The sequence below is a fragment of the Papaver somniferum genome, chromosome 7 (genome assembly GCF_003573695.1).
Source record: "Papaver somniferum cultivar HN1 chromosome 7, ASM357369v1, whole genome shotgun sequence".
Taxonomy (NCBI): domain Eukaryota; kingdom Viridiplantae; phylum Streptophyta; class Magnoliopsida; order Ranunculales; family Papaveraceae; genus Papaver; species Papaver somniferum.
The window spans coordinates 90,275,047-90,294,035 of NC_039364.1; the positions used below are offsets into that span (position 1 = coordinate 90,275,047).

The following is an 18,989-nucleotide window of genomic DNA, read 5'->3' on the forward strand; positions in this document are numbered from 1 at the left end:
CAAAGAGTACACCTTCGATAATGGAGCCTCTGGCTTCAACACAAATATCTCGACACTGATTCAACACCAGCACGACACTACATTCGATAACTCTTCATTATCTCATTATAAGATTTCTGAAGCAGGCAACATCATTCACACATGAATGTTACCAACTCCTTTAACATACACTGGGCAACCTGAGGTGATTCCGTGAAACTTTATCGACGGGACTTCTCTGCATCACAAAACCCTACATGACTGAGGAACTCGTTCCCTTCACCGATCTAGAACGGAGATTTCTGCTGCTATCTTCCACAACAACGTGGATTCACTTACAAAGCCGCTTCACGATACAGTCATGCTTTCAAGAGCACTCAGGTTGAACTCCCAGTATACCGGATTCTCAACTCACTAACTAGTTCGTGAACGTAAAAGGCTCACTGGATGAAGGAACAAAAAATTATATCTATAATCATAGTTCTAGCCTTTTCGGTATTTAGAGCAACTTCAACCATGGTATCAACATCAACAATAATCTCTAGAGGAATACCATCCATGATCCTAGCATCGACAAGGATATCTGGAGCATAATAATTCATGGTCTCAGCACCAACAATGGTCTCAGGAGCAACATCCTCATGACAAGGCTCCATCAACTAACCATTCTCTGAAGTATTGCTCGAGGAAACGGACTTCTCGAAGCACTAATGATTCATATCAAGGCGTGTAGACATGAAATATGCTCACATGAAAGTCTTTCTGAAGATTACACGATGGGCGGGCACAACACCAAAGTCTTCTACAAGATGTTCTCATCACCTCTACAAATGAGATACAACATACTTCAGCAAATGGGTTTACAAAAACGTACCAACGAGTGAGGAATGAGACGATACTTTATACAACCTACCAAAAGGGCGCATCAATCGGACGTACGAGCTGAAAGATATGGCCTTTACCGTCAGGTCTACGAAATCTGAAAAATTTGTACGGGATTAAAAATTACAAATGTGCACGCTTCGTTGGATGACCTCTACAATTCCAAATTGAGTGATTCTTGTCTCATGGGATAACTCAGTCTCTTAGCTTCAAAAGTTGGGGTCAAGCATCGATTTCCGACGTCGTATGAGGTTCCTACATCTTCCAGAGCGTACAATATGCAAGCAGCAATTCTTAGACGGTATTCATGACTTCCACAGTCGATCGGTATCCACCAGGTCATTCCACTAAGTACTTCATCAAGGTACCTCCAACTTAGACCATCTAGGTCTTTACATCAATTTTCTACCTGGGTCCTCTATCCAAGTTGTAGGATCAGAATCTCGCAACAATTATGTCTCAGTGAAATTATCAATGGTATTGCACAATAGCGTCGCAGAACAATTTCAGAAACGACGTCAGCAAGGATCATGAGAAAGATGTGATAGTCTTGCGAAAATTAGAGAGCTTGTGAAGTTAACATTTGTAAGGTTGCGAGAATGTCGCAAACCATATCCGAAAATAAAGGACAGATTAGCTGTCATCCACTATGTATTTCCTTATAAATAGTCATTCGAGTTGTAAAGGAGGGGGGGATCTTTCTTGAGTAAGAAACAAGTAAATAAGAGAGAGAAAGTTCAGAGAAGAGATCATTCTTGACTTCTTTATCTTTTTTGTAAGAACATTCAAAAATTAATCAATAAAATTAAGAGTGTAAACCTAAAAATGAGTTGATCAACAATGAAATCATATGAGGGGTGTAGTATAGGATTTCCTGCAACTACATAATGGCGCTAGAAACAGGGAATTGAAGATCGAAAGTTGAAGATTTTTGATTGAGAATATTCAAATCAAGAAAGTGATTAAATAAATCAGTGAATCAGCTAAAAGAAAGATGAGCATAATTAATGAAAATGGCAAAAGATTGGAGTGTAATATGATAACAAAAAGCTTGATCAATGAATTTCATGAAAACGTCAAAGGAAGAATACATAAACGAAATTTTGAAGGAAAGAAAATTATAGCGGTAGAAAAAATATCACCCTTGAAAGAGTGGGAAAAGCAAAAAATTGCATTCATGGCGGAAGAATACCAAAAGAAAATTTGAACCATACATCTCCGTTGGTCATCACAGTGCCTATTACACGAAAAGAGAAGGATACAACAATAAAATCCGCAGGAGAATGGATGTTGAACAGAACTTTAATCGATACAGGAGGTTCAGTTGATATAATATTTTATCATGCATTCCGGGGAATGGGATTTAAAGATGAAGAAATGTCCAATTCAGCATATTTTGTTCATGGCTTTGGAAAATCCACAACAAAACCTAAAGGAGAAATAGTGGTGCGAATTCCACTTGGAGAAATCGAAACATATGTAACATTGTGTGTGGTGGATATGGAATCGCCATATAATATGTTATTAGGAAGATCATGGATACATGCGATAAAAGCTGTGGTATCAACGTTGCATCAATGTATTAAATTCCCCACTCCAAATGGAATAGGTGAAATTAGAGGAGATGTTGACAATGCGAAATTATGTCATCAAATTGAAGTAAAGCATTATGAAGAACAAGCAAAAAGGAAACAATTTTGCAGAAAATTGGCAAAGGAAGCAAAGAAGGAAAAAGAATTTAGAGTTTATATGATAAGGGCAAAAGAAGGAAAAGGAATACCCAGCGAAATTTCGGAAGAAGGGGAAGAACCCATAAAAGCAATAAAAGAACCAACACCAATGGGAGAACCTAAATCCAGTTACACTGTCGCAGAACCAACAAAAGAAATAAATGTTGGGACTGTAGAGGAGCCTCTAATGTTGAGAATTGGAACCAAAATGGATGTAGAAGAAGAAGAAAGAACTGTCAACTTGTTGCGAGAATATAAAGATATTTTCGCAGGAAACATGGATGAGATACCAGGAATAGATCCATCAATTGCTTGCCACAAATTGGAGATTAAAAAAAATGTGAGACCATTTAAACAGAGAATAAGAAAAATCGCAACAACTTACCATTCCCAAATAGAAGAAGAATTACAGAAAATGCTTGAGGCAGGAATTATAAGAGAAGATAAATACCCAGAATGGATAGAGAATATGGTCATTGTCCCAAAGAAAAACAAGGGAATCAGGATTTGCATAGATTTCACTGATTTGAACAAAGCTTGTGGCGCAGCGTATCAACGGTAATTCAGCTCAATCTAGAAATTTAGGTTAAAATTTCTAGAGACCTGACTTCTTGAATCGAAGAGTTGAATCAAATTCGATGCAAGGCTCTTGAATTGATGACAGAATCAAATCAATGCAAGGCTTTAGAGAAAACTCTAGTTTATTATCTCTTAAAACTGAATGAATAAAACTATCTTACAATCCCTTATTTATATTAACCTATCTTTCCTAAAAATCGAACATCTAAAAAAAAGAAATTATAAAAGAAAAGGAAATCTAAAAAAAAGACCAAAATTAGGAAAGGTATCAAGATGCTGCATCAGGTCCCGCCGGGGTAGAAGGATTCGACCACGAATCTGGAACTGGGTCTGGTGGAACAAAACGTGATAAATAACGAACATTGAAGACATCCGAAGTGTTGATGTTTGCTGGAAGTTGTAGGCGATAAGCATTGTCATTAATTCGTTCCACAACTGTGAGAGGACCTATTTTATTTGCCTTGAGTTTATTATAAGCATGAGCCGGCATTCGATCTTTAGTGAGAAATACCCAAACTTGATCACCTACTTCGAAGAGAACACGACGGCGTCGAGAATCAGACGCAGCTTTGTACTTTGAGGAGGATGACTCGAGATTGGTAATAACCTGCGTATGAATCTTATGAATGTTGTCTACAAAATCATCAGCTACACCATGAAGACGTGTACGGTCTGGAAGAGTAGATAAATCCAAAGGACCACGAGGGAGAAGACCATAAACGACCTGAAATGGACTGAACCCCGAACTTCTATTTAGTGAATGATTATGAGCAAACTCTGCTTGAGGAAGTTTTGATTCCCAAGTTTTAATAGAATCACCCACAAGGCAGCGAAGCAAATTCCCCAAAGATCTATTGGTCACTTCTGTTTGACCGTCCGTTTGAGGATGATAAGCGGAACTCATGTCAAGGCTGGTTCCTAGTAATTTCCATAAAGACCTCCAAAAATGTCCTAAGAACCGAGAATCCCGATCAGAAACTATGGAAGTTGGCAATCCATGGAGTCTGTAAACCTCTCGAAAGAAAAGTGTTGCGACTTGGACTGCATCTGATGTCTTTTTACATGGAATGAAGTGCACCATCTTGGAGAAACGATCAACAATGACAAAGATTGAATCGAAACCCTTTTGTGTACGAGGAAGACCCATCACAAAGTCCATACTGATGTCCGTCCATGGTTGTGTTGGAATAGGGAGAGGAAGGTAGAGACCGGCATTCGTGGAATGACCTTTTGATGTCTGACACACTGTACAGCGTTCGACAAAACGCTCAACATCACGTCTAAATGCAGGCCAAAAATAAGACTGAGAAAGTAAATACAACGTCCGGTCGCGACCAATGTGACCTTCATTATGTGTTTCAGCAACAAGTTTAAGACGGAGGCTTCAGTCTGGAATGCAAAGACGACTGTCTCGAAAAAGAAAGCCATCGTGCATAGTAAAATCTCGAGGAAGACCATTCTGAACGTCAAGAAGAACTCGACCAAAGAAGTCATCAGACTCATACAAATCAGCAAAGGTGGAAAATCCCGGAACTGAGACATGAAGAACACTCAGCAAAGAATGGCGACGACTCAGGGCATCAGCAACTCGATTGGAAACACCTGACGTGTGTTTGATAACAAACGTAAATTGTTGCAAGTAAGATATCCATGATGCGTGACGAGCTGAGATTTTATCTTGACTGTTCAGGTGTTTTAAAGCATCATGATCTGTGTAGAGAACAAATTCTTTATGGAAAAGATAATGTCTCCAGTGTTTGATTGCTTGAACCACTGCATAAAATTCCACATCGTAAGTACTATAACGTAGACGAGCTCCAGCCAGTTTTTCACTGAAGAAGGTGATAGGTCTGTTGCGTTGGCTCAAGACAGCACCAATGCCCAACTTAGAAGCATCACTATGAAGTTCAAAAACTTGAGTAAAATCTGGAAGAGCTAGTATAGGTGCTGATAACAATTTCGTTTTAATGATCTCAAAAGCTGTAGTTGCTTCGGTAGTCCAAGTGAAGACACTATCATGACGAATACAATCAGTGATAGGTGCCATCAAACTGCTAAATTGCGGCACAAATCTTCGATAAAAAGATGCTAGACCATGAAAACTTCGAGTTTCAGATAAAGTAGTAGGAGTAGGCCAAGATTTGATTGCTTCTACCTTGCTCGGATCGACGGCTAGACCTTTTGCTGAGACGATGTATCCAAGGAAGTGAACCTCAGGAGAGCCGAACTCATACTTCTTTAGTGTGGCAAATAGTTGATCTCGAGGGAGAACAAGAAGTACTTCTCTTAAATGTGCAAGATGTTCTGTGAAGGACTTAATAAATATGAGAATATCATCAAAATAAACAACTACAAACTTACCTATGAAGGGCCGAAGAGATTGATTCATAACACGCATGAAAGTGCTTGGTGCATTGGACAAGACAAAGGGCATGACAAGCCATTCAAAAAGTCCTTCTCGAGTTTTAAAAGCCGTCTTCCATTCATCTCCTGGGAGGATTCGTATCTGATGATAACCACTTCGAAGATCCAGTTTAGAGAAAATCGTTGCAGCTCCAATTTGATCTAATAGATCGTCGAGACGGGGAATGGGAAATCTATAGCGTACTGTAATTTTATTTATAGCATGGCTGTCGACACACATCCTCCAAGATCCATCCTTCTTTGGTATAAGCAAAGCTGGGACTGCACACGGACTCAGGCTTTCACGTAAATATCCCTTCAACACAAGTTCCTCAACCTGACGTCTAAGTTCTTCATGCTCACTCGGACTCATACGATAATGAGCTCTATTAGGAAGAACAGCATCTGGAATTAGATCAATATGGTGTTGAATATCTCTGAGGGGAGGAAGTCCGGGTGGTAACTCATTAGGAAAAACATCCTGAAACTCTTCCAATAGTCTTTGAAAATGTTCTGGAGGTGACGACAAAGACTCTCTGACAACCGAATTGATCAATATTAGAACACATCTTTCTTCTCGAAGTGTTTGTTCAAAAGCCTTTTGCTGCAAGAAAAGGACTGGAGCTGATGGTGTATGTTGTTTCTCGGGCAAAGAAGGCTGTAGAGTGAAATTGCGATTATTGTAACGAAAACTGTAGGTATTACGATAGCCATCGTGTTGTACTCGAAGATCAAATAACCAAGGACGTCCTAAAAGTAGATGGCAAGCATCCATTGGAGCAATATCACAATGAATCTGATCCTTATATGAATCACCCACCGAAAAAGAAATCAATGCTCGTCGAGTTATGAGTACATCGGTATTCCGATCCAACCATGCCAACTTGTAGGGGTTAGGATGTAGTTCTGTTGATAATTGAAGTTTGGTTACAACTTCCTCAGCAATGACGTTTTCACTACTACCAGAATCAATTATGAAGTTGCACACCTTGCCTCCAATAGTACACTTTGAATGAAAAAGATTATGTCGTTGAGGGTTGATATCTGTTCCACGCGGAGCTAAACACAAACGTCGCAACATTAATGCTGGTCCACTATCAGCTTTAAGAACCTCTACTTCATCTTGTGGCTCTGTAGTTTCCTCATCGTAAATTACTTCAACGTCATTACCAGCAGTGTCAAGGAGGAGGCCTCTTCTGTTTCTAGTGGGGCAGTTAGACTGTCGATGACCTAAATCTCCACAAGAAAAGCAACGAATTGAGTTTGGTCGAGTTTGCCGAGTGTCAAGAGCTGGAACAATGGGTGTGTCTGCTTTGACAGAAACAGCGTCATCTGTCGCAGTCGGATTGTGATTTGGTCGAGAAGAACGAACAGTAGACCATGATGAAAAGGATAATTTAGTTTGCGCCTCAATAGTTAAAGCTTGTTGATGTGCTTCTGACAGTGTTAATGGATGGAAGAGATTGATTGTGTGTTGAATCTGTTGTCGTAATCCTGCTGTAAACCGTGCCACCAGTTGACGCTCAGAGTCTTGTATATCAACTCGATTGAGAAGTAAAAAAAATTCAGTGGAGTAGTCAACCACAGATCGATTTCCCTGACGGATGGTATGGAGACGCTGAAACATAAGCTGGTCATAATTGTAAGGCAAGAATGTTTTCTTAAGTTTTGATGAAAGCTTATCCCATGACATGATTTTTGGTTTTCCAAGACGTGCACGAGTTGTCTTCAATTGTGTCCACCATGCAGCTGCTCTTCCACGAAAACGCATTGTTAAAACAGGAACACATTGATCCATTGGAGCTCGTTTGAATTCTAGGATTTCTTCTACCGTGACTATCCAATCGAGCAGTTCTTCAGCTGAAGAATTTCCATGAAACTCTGGTATCTCGGTTTTGAAACCCGATTCCCAATGAATATGAGCTGCTACGTTTTGTACGTTATCTGGTGCTAGGGTACGGTTGGTGTGTAGAGGAGCAAAGGGATTAACGTCGTCTGCAAACGGGTTTTCTTCGTTATCAACATCGTCTCTGTTATTGTTAACGTGAGCAACATGTTCGCGTACGGCTGGTGTTGGTTGCTGAACCATAATGGCTTGGAGGGCATTTGTGATGGAAGCCATCTGGGCTTGTAGCTCAGTAATGGCGTCACGAGTGATTTCTGCTTCAGTACGAACTGGTGCTCGACGAGGTCTTACCATTGTAGTGACAGAAAAAGAACGTAGCCTGTATCTGATACCAACCTGGCGCAGCGTATCAACGGTAATTCAGCTCAATCTAGAAATTTAGGTTAAAATTTCAAGAGACCTGACTTCTTGAATCGAAGAGTTGAATCAAATTCGATGCAAGGCTCTTGAATTGATGACAGAATCAAATCAATGCAAGGCTTTAGAGAAAACTCTAGTTTATTATCTCTTAAACTGAATGAATAAAACTATCTTACAATCCCTTATTTATATTAACCTATCTTTCCTAAAAATCGAACATCTAAAAAAAAGAAATTATAAAATAAAAGGAAATCTAAAAAAAAGACCAAAATTAGGAAAGGTATCAAGATGCTGCATCAGCTTGCCCCAAAGATAGTTTTCCGTTACCCGATATTCCTCAAATGGTGGAATCTGCAGCGGGAAATGATAGGGTATCATCTTTAGATGGGTACAAAGGGTATAACCAAATTCCTCTCGCTGAAGAAGATCAAGAACATACTGCTTTCTTTGCCTCTAGAGGTTTATATTGTTACGCAAAAATGCCATTTGGTTTGCAAAATGCGGGAGCGACATATCAAAGAATGGTAGAGAAGGTGTTCGCAAAATGGATAATAAAACATTAGAAGTATACGTGGACGACATGTTAGTAAAGAGTAAAGAAGCTAAAGACCATGTACAAGACTTGAGGGAGATTTTTGAACAAATGCGGCAGTATAACATTAAATTGAATCCTGAGAAGTGTACTATTGGAGTTGCATCGGGAAAATTTTTAGGGTACATTGTATCAAAGGAAGGAATACAGGTTGATCCAGAAAAAGTGCAAGCAGTTCGTGACATGCCAACACCAGCAACAATAAAAGATGTACAGAAGTTGAATGGGCTTCTAGCTTCGCTGGGGAGATTCATTTCGCGATCATCAGACAAATGCAAATATTTTTTCGATATACTCAAGAAGGGTGCAAATTTAAATGGAGTGATGAATGTGAAAAGGCTTTTCAAGGAATCAAAGAACATCTTATGAATACAACTATTTTACAAAAGGCAGAACCAGGAGAAGAATTATTGATTTACCTTGCGACAACGTCGCATGCATTAAGTGTTGTGTTATTGCGAGTAGACGCAGGAGTGGAGAAACCCATTTATTACATTAGCAAAACTTTTAATACTGCTGAGAAGAATTACTCAAAGATTGAAAATTAATCTTAGCATTGGTTATGCATCATTTAAGCTCCGCATATACTTTCAAGCACACAAGATAAAGGTATTAACAAAAGTACCAATTGAATCAGTGATGAAGAATTCTAAAAGATCAGGAAGGGTAGAGAGATGGAATGCACAAGTAGGCCACTTTGATATTAAATATGAAATTTTGTCTTCACCAAAATCACAAGTTGTTGCGGATTTCTTGGCAGAATTTCCTTTAGAAGAAGATGAAGCAGTAGAAGAAATGATGGATGTAGAAGAAAACATGGAGATCCAAAAGATTTATTAACAGAACCAAATAGATGGGAAATATTGGTAGATGGATCATCAAATGGAGAAGGAAATGGAGTTGGAATTGTTTTAATTTCGCCAGAAGGAATAAAGATGGCTTTTTCATTCAGATTGGAATTTGCATCCACTAATAATGAAACAGAATATGAAGCTGTGATACATGCTTTAAAATTCGCAATAGAAATGAAACTAGAAAATGCCAGGATCACTAGTGATTCGCAGCTAGTTATTCGCCAAATAAAAGGAGATACTACAAATGAACCATCCTTGAAGAAATACAAGAAGCTGGTTGAAGAATTATCAGCGAAAATCCCAAAGATAAAATGGAGGCACATTTCAAGAAAGGATAATAGACTCGCAGACGCTTTTGCTTTCATCTCAAGCATGATGACAGATCCAACTGCGAGATGCATAAAAATACAAACACTTCTGTCACCATCAATAAATAAAGAAGAGGAAGATGTGGATGTGATGGTGATAGATAATGAAAAAGAAGAACAAATGAACAATGTCGCAGACTGGAGAATGGAACTTCACGCATATTTGGCGAAAGGAGAAACACCAAGAAATAGATTGGAAACACACAAGTTAAAAAGCCGAGCAACGAATTATGAATTAAGAGATGGGTTGCTATACCGAAAATCCTTTAGTGGACCATCACTCAGATGTTTGACACGAGAGGAAGGAGAAAAGGTGCTGAAAATGTTACATAGTGGAGATGCTGGCAATCATAGTGGAGGAAGATCTTTGGCACATAGAGCAAAAATGCAAGGTTATTATTGGCCATACATGCATGAAGATGCAAAACAAATATCAAGACGTGCGAAGATTGTCAGCGACATGGAAAGAAAACATACATGCACCAGGAGCACCATTGTCATCTTCAACCAGTGTATGGCCCTTTGGAAAATGGGGCTTAGACATTGTGGGGCCATTTTTACCAGGAACTGGACAAAGAAGATACTTAATAGTCGCAACAGATTATTTCACAAAATGGACAGAAGTGAAGGCAGTACAACATATTCGCGACAAAGATATCTTTACATTCATATTCGAAAATATCATTTGCAGATTTGGAATTCCTGCACAGTTGGTATCTGATAATGGGAAACAGTTTGAGGGGCAGAATATAGAAATGTTACTTAATGCATTCAAGATAAAATGTGGAAAGTCCACTCCTTTGTATCCACAAGCTAATGGGCAAGTAGAAGCAACAAATAAAAAATTGCAGATATATTAAAGAAGAAATTGGAAGGACATCACAGATCATGGTGCGAACAAGTACATAATGCAGTATGGGCTTATAATACAACTAGAAGAGAAGCTACTGGAATGTCACCTTTTTGTTTAACATACGGAGTTGAAGCGGTGTTACCAACAGAAGTTGTTATTCCGACAACAAAAAGAGAAGCTTGGGAGAAAAATCTTAGTGCGGGTTTAATTTTAAACAAACTTGATGAATTAGAAGAAAAAAGAGAAAAAGCTTTACAACATATGGAGAATTATCAGCGAAGATTAGCTCGAGAATATAATAAACGTGTCAAAATACGTGAATTTCAACCAGGAGATTTAGTTCTGCGAGAAACACCAATATATCAGCGAGAAAATGGTGGAAAATTAGCGAAAAAATGGGATGGACCTTACATCATTAAGGAGATAGTTGGAACAGAGCTTATAGATTAATGGATCCAGAAGGGAGATGTTGGTCATAGATTAGACAGACCATGGAACAGGTTGTATTTGAAAAGATATTATCAGTAAGAAGCTTTGAGAAGTTATGAATTCTGAAAAATAATTGCAGAATTACTCATATCAAAAGAAGATCATGATGTGCGAAATTGTCGCAGAGATAACCACAGAACAATGACATAAAAGAAAGGGGCGAACCTTTATGGCGTACACCCTAGTTCGCGAATAAAATTTCGCAAGAGGCAAATGTAAGACCTAAAGTACGTCATATTAGGGGGTACCTGTTACATGGCTCAGGGAAAGGCTACACCGCCACCGGAACCTGAGTCATGGAGATTTGGGGTCAATAAAGCCCATCCGGGAGAGGCACCTTGGATTCTCAACTTAAGCATATGACTTAGGTTGGGCGACTAAGGTAATAAGGACTCTCAAGGAGTGCAGAATCTGATCAAGGCGCCGAGGTACACGGTTGAGTCAAGGGTGGGGGGCGTTTGAAGCGTCCTTGCCATTCTTGACAAGTCTTGGCTTATACTGCACTCGGCCTGAAGAAAACCCCACTTAGGGTGCAGTCTCGTAACCATAAGCCCTATAGGCAAAAGGGATAAGAGGCTGCGAAAACAACTGGTTGTTGTTAAGACTGGATGGGAGGAGCTAACCTTGTATGGTAGAAGTACGCCTCCTTGAAGGGGCAACCAGGGGGAGATAAGGGCGGCACCCTCCATTAGGGAGCTGATAAGTGTCTTAAGACGCAAATGTCATGAGGCTTTTTATTCAAGGATATTAAGGCTTGTCATATTTGTGCAACAATCCTGAAGAGGCAATAATACAAAAGAAAAAGATAAGACGAGATCAATGGGTTTTCGCATGAAAGTGCGAAGACGTCCTGCGATTTCGTCGCAAGACGGCAATGTCATGGGGCTTTATTTTCGCAAGAATATTTAGGCCTGTCATATTGTCGCAACATTCCTGAAGAGGCCATAATACAAAAGAAAAGGTTAAGACAAGATCAATGGGTTTTTGTATGAAAATGCAAGGACGTCCTGCGATTTTGTCGCAATGACAAGAGATGGCATAATAAGACCTTTAATTAGGAAGGCAAAATAAGACCATATGATAAAACAAATTAATGATAAGCATTCACAACAGATTATTTTGTGCAAGAAAGATAATGAGAGGCAAGTATGGGAATCGATATGCAAGAAGCATTATCTTTCTTATCAACAAAATATTAAAAGGAAAAGTTGACTTCAAAGTTATTGAAAAATGTAGCTCTCAAAAGTGATAAAAATAAGACAGCTCAGGAAAACAAAGCTAGAAAAGAAGCTCAAGCTTTAATATTAATATCAGTAGCAGGAGATGACAGAAATTCTTCGCCAACATTCTCGCAAGCTTCTCCTTCATTTCGGCTTTGATCTTCGCCATGACTAGCATTTTGATTATCGCCAACAATTACTTCTTCAGGAGAAATATCTTTCTCATTCTGATTAACACCAGCAGATACTTCTTTAGAAGGAACCTCTTCTTCATCTTCCAGGAAATTATCCTCCGCACCGCTTTCGTAATCATGATCACTATCAGCAGGACGAAAATCTTCATCATCTACTTCTATAGGATCAATTGATGTAGGAGAAAGAGAGTTGGACAGTAAGATGTCACTTACAAGGACTTCAGCCCGGAGATGAACTTGGCGAAGAAGTGCACTTTGATGATTCCTATCTTGAATATCTTTAAAATAAACAAGATAATCAAGTCTTCTTTCTGCTCGATTGCGAGGACCAGTAAGGGTAGAGACGAGCAAGGCATTCTCTTTGCGAATTTTAGCATATTTAGCCTCCAAGTCAGAAATAGTGGAATGAAGATTCTTCTCAGACTCTGCGAAAAATAGAATACAAAATTTTGTTAAAATAAGAAATTCAGAGAAATATGACAAAGAAAAGATAATTAAGGCAGTCAAACTATTATGACTACCTTCCTTTTGCGAAATAAGGCGTTGAATCAAGGATAGACAACTATTCTCCCAACGGTCCATTGCGTCATCAAATTTATCTCCAACTAAACCTTTAAGTCGAGACTGAAGATTTTTCTCTTTAGAAACAAGGAAGGCATTTTTCTTCGCAAGAGAAGAATAATATTCTTCTAATTTGGAATATTGTTCTTTAAGCTGATTTTCCTTCACACCTAAAGCTATTCTACCTTGAATGAGTGTATCTCTTTCAGCGATAGATGATTCTGTTACTTCTTTAAGTTCATTTCTTAAAGAGCGAAGAGATTTCTCTTGGTCAGGACATACTTTTTGGAGAATATTAAGTTGTTGCGAAGATATCGCCATCTTGTTTAAATAAACTCGCTTCTCTTGAGATAAGGTTTTATTCTCATCTGATAAAGTTTCCATCCCTAAATTAAATTTGGTTAAAGAATAAGAAAGACGAGATACTTCATTACTTAATAGATCTTGTCTTTGAACTAATTGGGTATTTTCATTGGTAAGATTATTTATTTGATCAAGAGAATATGAATAGAGGTTATCTAATTGGTTTTATTGATCCATTAAGACTTCTTTATCAACACGAGCTTCTTCAACAGCAGATTCTAATTAATATCTCTCCATTACTCGTTTCTGATTTAATGCTTAACATGCGAAAGAGGGATTTAAAGGATAATTAAACATGGGAAGGATAAAACCATCGAAAAGGCAAATTAAAAACATAGATGAGGAAATCATACCTCTTAATTCATCATTCTTCTTGCGAAGATTGTCACGATCCAGCAAAACATTCTGAAGTTTCCGATTTTCAAGACGAAGAGCATTACATTCTTTTTCTAAAGTTGTCTGCGAAGCAGCTTTGTCAGAACCCAAATGCTTGCTCAGAATTTCGCAAACATTAGACTTGATGGGGTCATTAGAAGACTTCTTGCCATCATCCAGAATCTCGGATAAAACCTTGAAAGAAATATCTATCAATTCCATGGTTTCTTTCGACAAAGGAAGAGACTTGGGTAGAGAACTAATAGAGATAGAAGGTTGAGAAACATTCTCAATGGGAAGAGAAGAGGTTTCATTCGCAGAAGGATCCACAAGGGGAATTTCAATCATGTAAAGATCAACTGGAGAAATGAAATCAGAGGCAGCATTTTCGCGAGTTGGAGATAAAGGTTTATCTTGCGAAGATGTCGCAGGAGATTTGGAATAAATGAAATCAGAGGCAGCATCTTCACGAATTGGAGATAAAGGTTTATCTTGCGAAGATGTCGCAGGAGATTTGGAAGAAATGAGTAGGTGGAAGGGAACAGAAGTTGGAACAGTCATGAGGTGGCGAGATTTATTGTGAGGTTTATGAAGATCTTTATCACCCTGCGAATTACAATCTAGATAAGAAACAGAGGCAACAGTATTGTTATTAGAAAAAAATAGTGTTTCTTACTACCTTCTCATTCGCAGACTTTCTTTTATGTGCGACAACTTTATGCTGTGATTTGGGATTGTTAGGGTTCTGAACTGTAAAAGCCGCTTTTGCTAAAATAACAAGAGTATGGGAATCACATAAACAACATCACATAAGGCAATAAACAAGATTAATTTCAAATATATCAATTTCAGCAAAACTCAAAAGGAAGAAAAGAGAAGACTAACCTTGATGAATCCATGAGAAATAATAGCAGGGAGATTGTCTCGAAGAAGATCACGAACTATGAAGATCTAGTTTGAAGATGAAGAAGAACTTAAAAAGATTGAAGAGGAAAGAAGAAAAGTTACAATAATGGAATTTGCAGAAGAACGATGAAGTTGCAGAGATAATAAAAGGAAAGAAGAAGAGAGTGAAAAGAAATATATATAGAGGGAATTTTTCCTCGAGAAAATAAACACGGTCAGTACGGAAAGATTTAAGCGGTTAAAAAGTAACGGTTACAAAAGACGTGTCGAGAAATAAATGGAAGAAAGAATACGTTTGATAAATGCAGAATATGAGAAGATAAGAAGTTGCGGCATTTCTCACATCATTCTCTACTTTGCAGAGAAGATATGAGAAGAGGCAAGATGTAGGATCAGAATCTCGCAACAGTTATGTCTCAGCGAAATTATCAATGGTACTGCACAATAGCGTCGCAAAACAATTTCAGAAACGACGTCAGCAAGGATCATGAAAAAGATGTGATAGTCTTGCGAAAATTAGAGAGCTTGCGAAGTTAACATTTGTAAGGTTGCGAGAATGTCGCAAACCATATCCGAAAATAAAAGACAGATTAGCTGTCATCCACTATGTATTTCCTTATAAATAGTCATTCGAGTTGTAAAGGAGGGGGGATCTTTCTTGAGTAAGAAACAAGTAAATAGGAGAGAGAAAGTTCAGAGCAGAGATCATTCTTGACTTCTTTATCTTTTTTGTAAGAACATTCAAAAATTAATCAATAAAATTAATAGTGTAAACCTAAAAATGAGTTGATCAACAATGAAATCATATGAGGGGTGTAGTGTAGGATTTCCTGCAACTACACAAGTCTTGTCATAAGAAGAGAAAACGAAGAGGAGAGATCTAACCAAAATACTGGGGACTGACGATCCATTGATCATGACGACCAGTTTCACAGTCCAAGACTCGTGGCACCAGACTCTCATGTGATAATCATTCATCATAAAAGTAATGCTACCATCGGGATATGAAACCATGGTCATTACATCATCCCCTCTCAAGAGCAACCTCAGCTATGGTCCCATGACCAGGGTTTCAGAAGCGATGTTTCTACGACTGGCAGAAGCAAGATGGCGTTGCAAGCACCATGATCATATATCAATCAAGGGTTCCTGATCTCAAACGAATCAACGACATTAAAATCCTTCACCAACCGTTCAATACACAAGCGAATGGTCTAAGAACACAACATGAGGGTTTTACAGCAAGCTCGGCTGAGATGATTTTACACTGTCATGTACAAACCGACGATCTGGGAGCAATTGGTGAAGAATCGAGGGATGGGTAATATACCATTCTCTTCGTATGAGAGTCCTCTAAAACATATCCAAAATTCAAAACAATTGGAGAAACGAGCAAAGATTTGTGGCCAAAACATTGGACCACATGCCAGCTGAAAATTTTCTGAAGGTCTCCTAGAAGTTTACTGTTTCATCGATTTCACATCCTAAACATGCTCGGAACTCAAAAGGCTTCTTGGTGAAAGTTTAGAAATTTCCTGGGCTCATACATGGGTCGACCGCGAAAATCCGACATCGGACGAAGATTCTACAACAATTTCAACGAAGACCTAACTTTTGAATTTTCTGATGACGAAATTCTTCATTCATCCAATCAGGAGCTACACCATCAACACAAAGCCGAACTTCATCTTCAGCCGATAGTCTCACTTGCTGAAGTCGACGGTGCTTCTGCTAATGAGGGACGACTCTCGGATGATCGAGAGACATAAAATATGTCAGCTTCTAGTGTCTCTGAAAGGTTGATTTTCCTCAGTATGAGCATCCGCAGAAGTCTTCATCTTTGACTTGATATTTTTGGAGCGCTCCACGGAAGATCCCGAAGAGTGGCTGTAACCAGAAGTCACCACTATCTGAGGCGCAAGGCATGGAGTCATGGATATACCAATAACAAACACGCAACAAAAATGGTAATCCTCAACTCTTACTTATTTACGGTTTCAAGAACCTAGTGATAATAACGTAAAAACCTCGAAAAACTTGCTCGCTTCTTCAAACTTGCCAAGACGAGCAAAATTCATTATTTAAAGTCAACACCTGACTTTGCGTGAAACTATGAATAATTCACATAACCTTTCATGTGAACATTCGCTGATTTTCTACATGTGTGCATCCACTATAAAATCCCAAAACTCATACATACATTATTTCATCACGTATACAATTGCTTACTTTCAGCAATTGCTCAAAAATCATAACTTGATTTTCATAAAGCCGTGAACAACCCACGTAAATTTTTACTATGTGAACACTCACTGATCTTCAAAAATTGTACAGACGTCCATTCTACAATTGTGAAAACTCACATATAGACATTATTTCACCATGTATAATTGTCTAATTTCAACAGTTGTTCAAAATCAAAACATTGATTTTACAAAATATATATATTCAACGTGAAACTCATGTAAATTTGAAAAATATATCTATATATATTTGCTCCCTCGCACGAGCATCTGTCTTTGAAGCCAGAGTAAATTTTCAAAGATTTCCGAAAGCTCGAAGATAAAAATTTTCATGAAGGCTCATAAAAATTTTTTTATTACTAACAGACGCACGTGTATCAAAAAAAAACTTTTCTCTCGTCCGAGCATCCACCTTTGAAACGAGAGTTTATTCCACTGTGTGAAATCTCACATATTTAAAATATAAAATTACGGTTTTCGTGAAAGCTCATAGACGAATTTTATATCATTAGACTCAGGACTATTTCGTTTGTTCCTTAAACTAACGAACGAACGAGCGTATATTCATAAAACAAGGATTTGTTTTCATGGGACCATCCCGCGAATCCTAAAACGACCAAGGTCATGTCGTCCAAATCATCGGTTCAACGCCAATCTATACTCATCAGACGATGATGCTCTATCATGCAACTGGGATCTTCATTCAAGTCATGGTATGCTCATACTATCGAAATCCGGTAACGTCTTAACTTACGACTAAGTTCAATTACTTATATTGTTTATGACCGGAAAATCACCATTCAATGATGACTGAGGAACACAACTTTCCTCAGTAAGCAGGGGACTTAATGTAGATGGTGGATTTTCGACAAGGGCTAAAATCGTAAACTCATAATTATACGAAGCTCTGATCCAGCAATCAGACGTGAGTATTGAGACACGGGTCTCTCATCGAATTCTCAACGGGGAGTACTTTCTCTCAGAGTACATGTAGATATGTAGTCTCACGACTGGACAACGACATATCTCATGAATACTGAACACTTTCAGTGATTATTTCTATATAGTATCACGAGATGTACGGCTCCTAGACAGCTTGCTCTGCTAGTATAGAGCGATAACGTCTTCAGGAACAAACAACGAGTTTACCTTGACTATATAAAGGATATGACTTACCGACAAGCTCATATCGGGATAATTAATGCTCCTAGACAGCTTGCTTGCTAGTATAGAGCCACAAAGTTAATTATTCCTAATTAAGATTAACTCTGCCGTGACATTCACTACTGAATTCCCAGAATAATCTATTATTGCTCCTATTCCATGGTCGAATCCCGCCTGGTCCCATGGAATGGCAATAACAATTGCTCCTATTACATGGTCTAATTCATGACTGGTCCCATGGAATGGCAATAAACAATTGTTATGATTCTATGATCGGATCCACGGCTTGATCTCATAGAATATCAATAAATATATTATCTCATTACTCCGATTTCATGATCGAATCCACAACTGGTCTCGTAAATGGTAATAGATAAATCTTAATTACTCCGATTCTATGGTCGAATCTACGATCCCATGGAATGGTAATGCTCACTTTATTATTCTGAATTCGTAGTCGAATCCTCAGCTGATCCTATGAATGAATAATAAACATCTTATTACTCAGTTTTGTGAATTATTCTCCACTGAATTCCACAATTAGTAATAAATAATCAACAACCGGGCGTCTGAGATACCTCTAAGTAAGTCCCGATTCAAATAGTGAAAGTGTATTCAACGACGATACACTAACAGTCACCGCACGAACGAGTATTTCAAAATACAACGAAACGATGAACCTATGCAAAATAGGGAAGAAAATAATAAATAATTAAAAATATTGACCAGGGTGCTGAGAGCACGGACACACGACCGACCGACCGTGTCGTGGTCAATCCCACGCCAGTTTTATATTTTTAATGCATTTTTATTATTTTCCATGATTTGATGAAAATTCTCTCATTTTATCAAATCTCCTTCGTCTCGAGGAAACTCCTCGGTTTCATGGTATTTTCATAAATTCGTAAAAAATAATATAAAATTAAGGAAAGAAGTGAGGGGCGTGACCATTGGCCAACCGGCCATGC

General features: G+C 38.4%; 1 protein-coding gene across 1 annotated transcript; it reads right to left on the bottom strand.

The window, feature by feature from the left end:
* Positions 1 to 4,554: 4,554 nt before the first annotated feature.
* Positions 4,555 to 7,773, bottom strand: LOC113294898. Its single transcript, XM_026543270.1, has one exon. It carries the CDS (start codon positions 7,771 to 7,773, stop codon positions 4,555 to 4,557), a length of 3,219 nt encoding a protein of 1,072 aa, XP_026399055.1.
* Positions 7,774 to 18,989: the final 11,216 nt, after the last annotated feature.

Excerpts from the sequence above, each read along its gene's own strand:
- LOC113294898 (XM_026543270.1), bottom strand. The coding sequence starts at position 7,773 with ATGGTAAGACCTCGTCGAGCACCAGTTCGTACTGAAGCAGAAATCACT.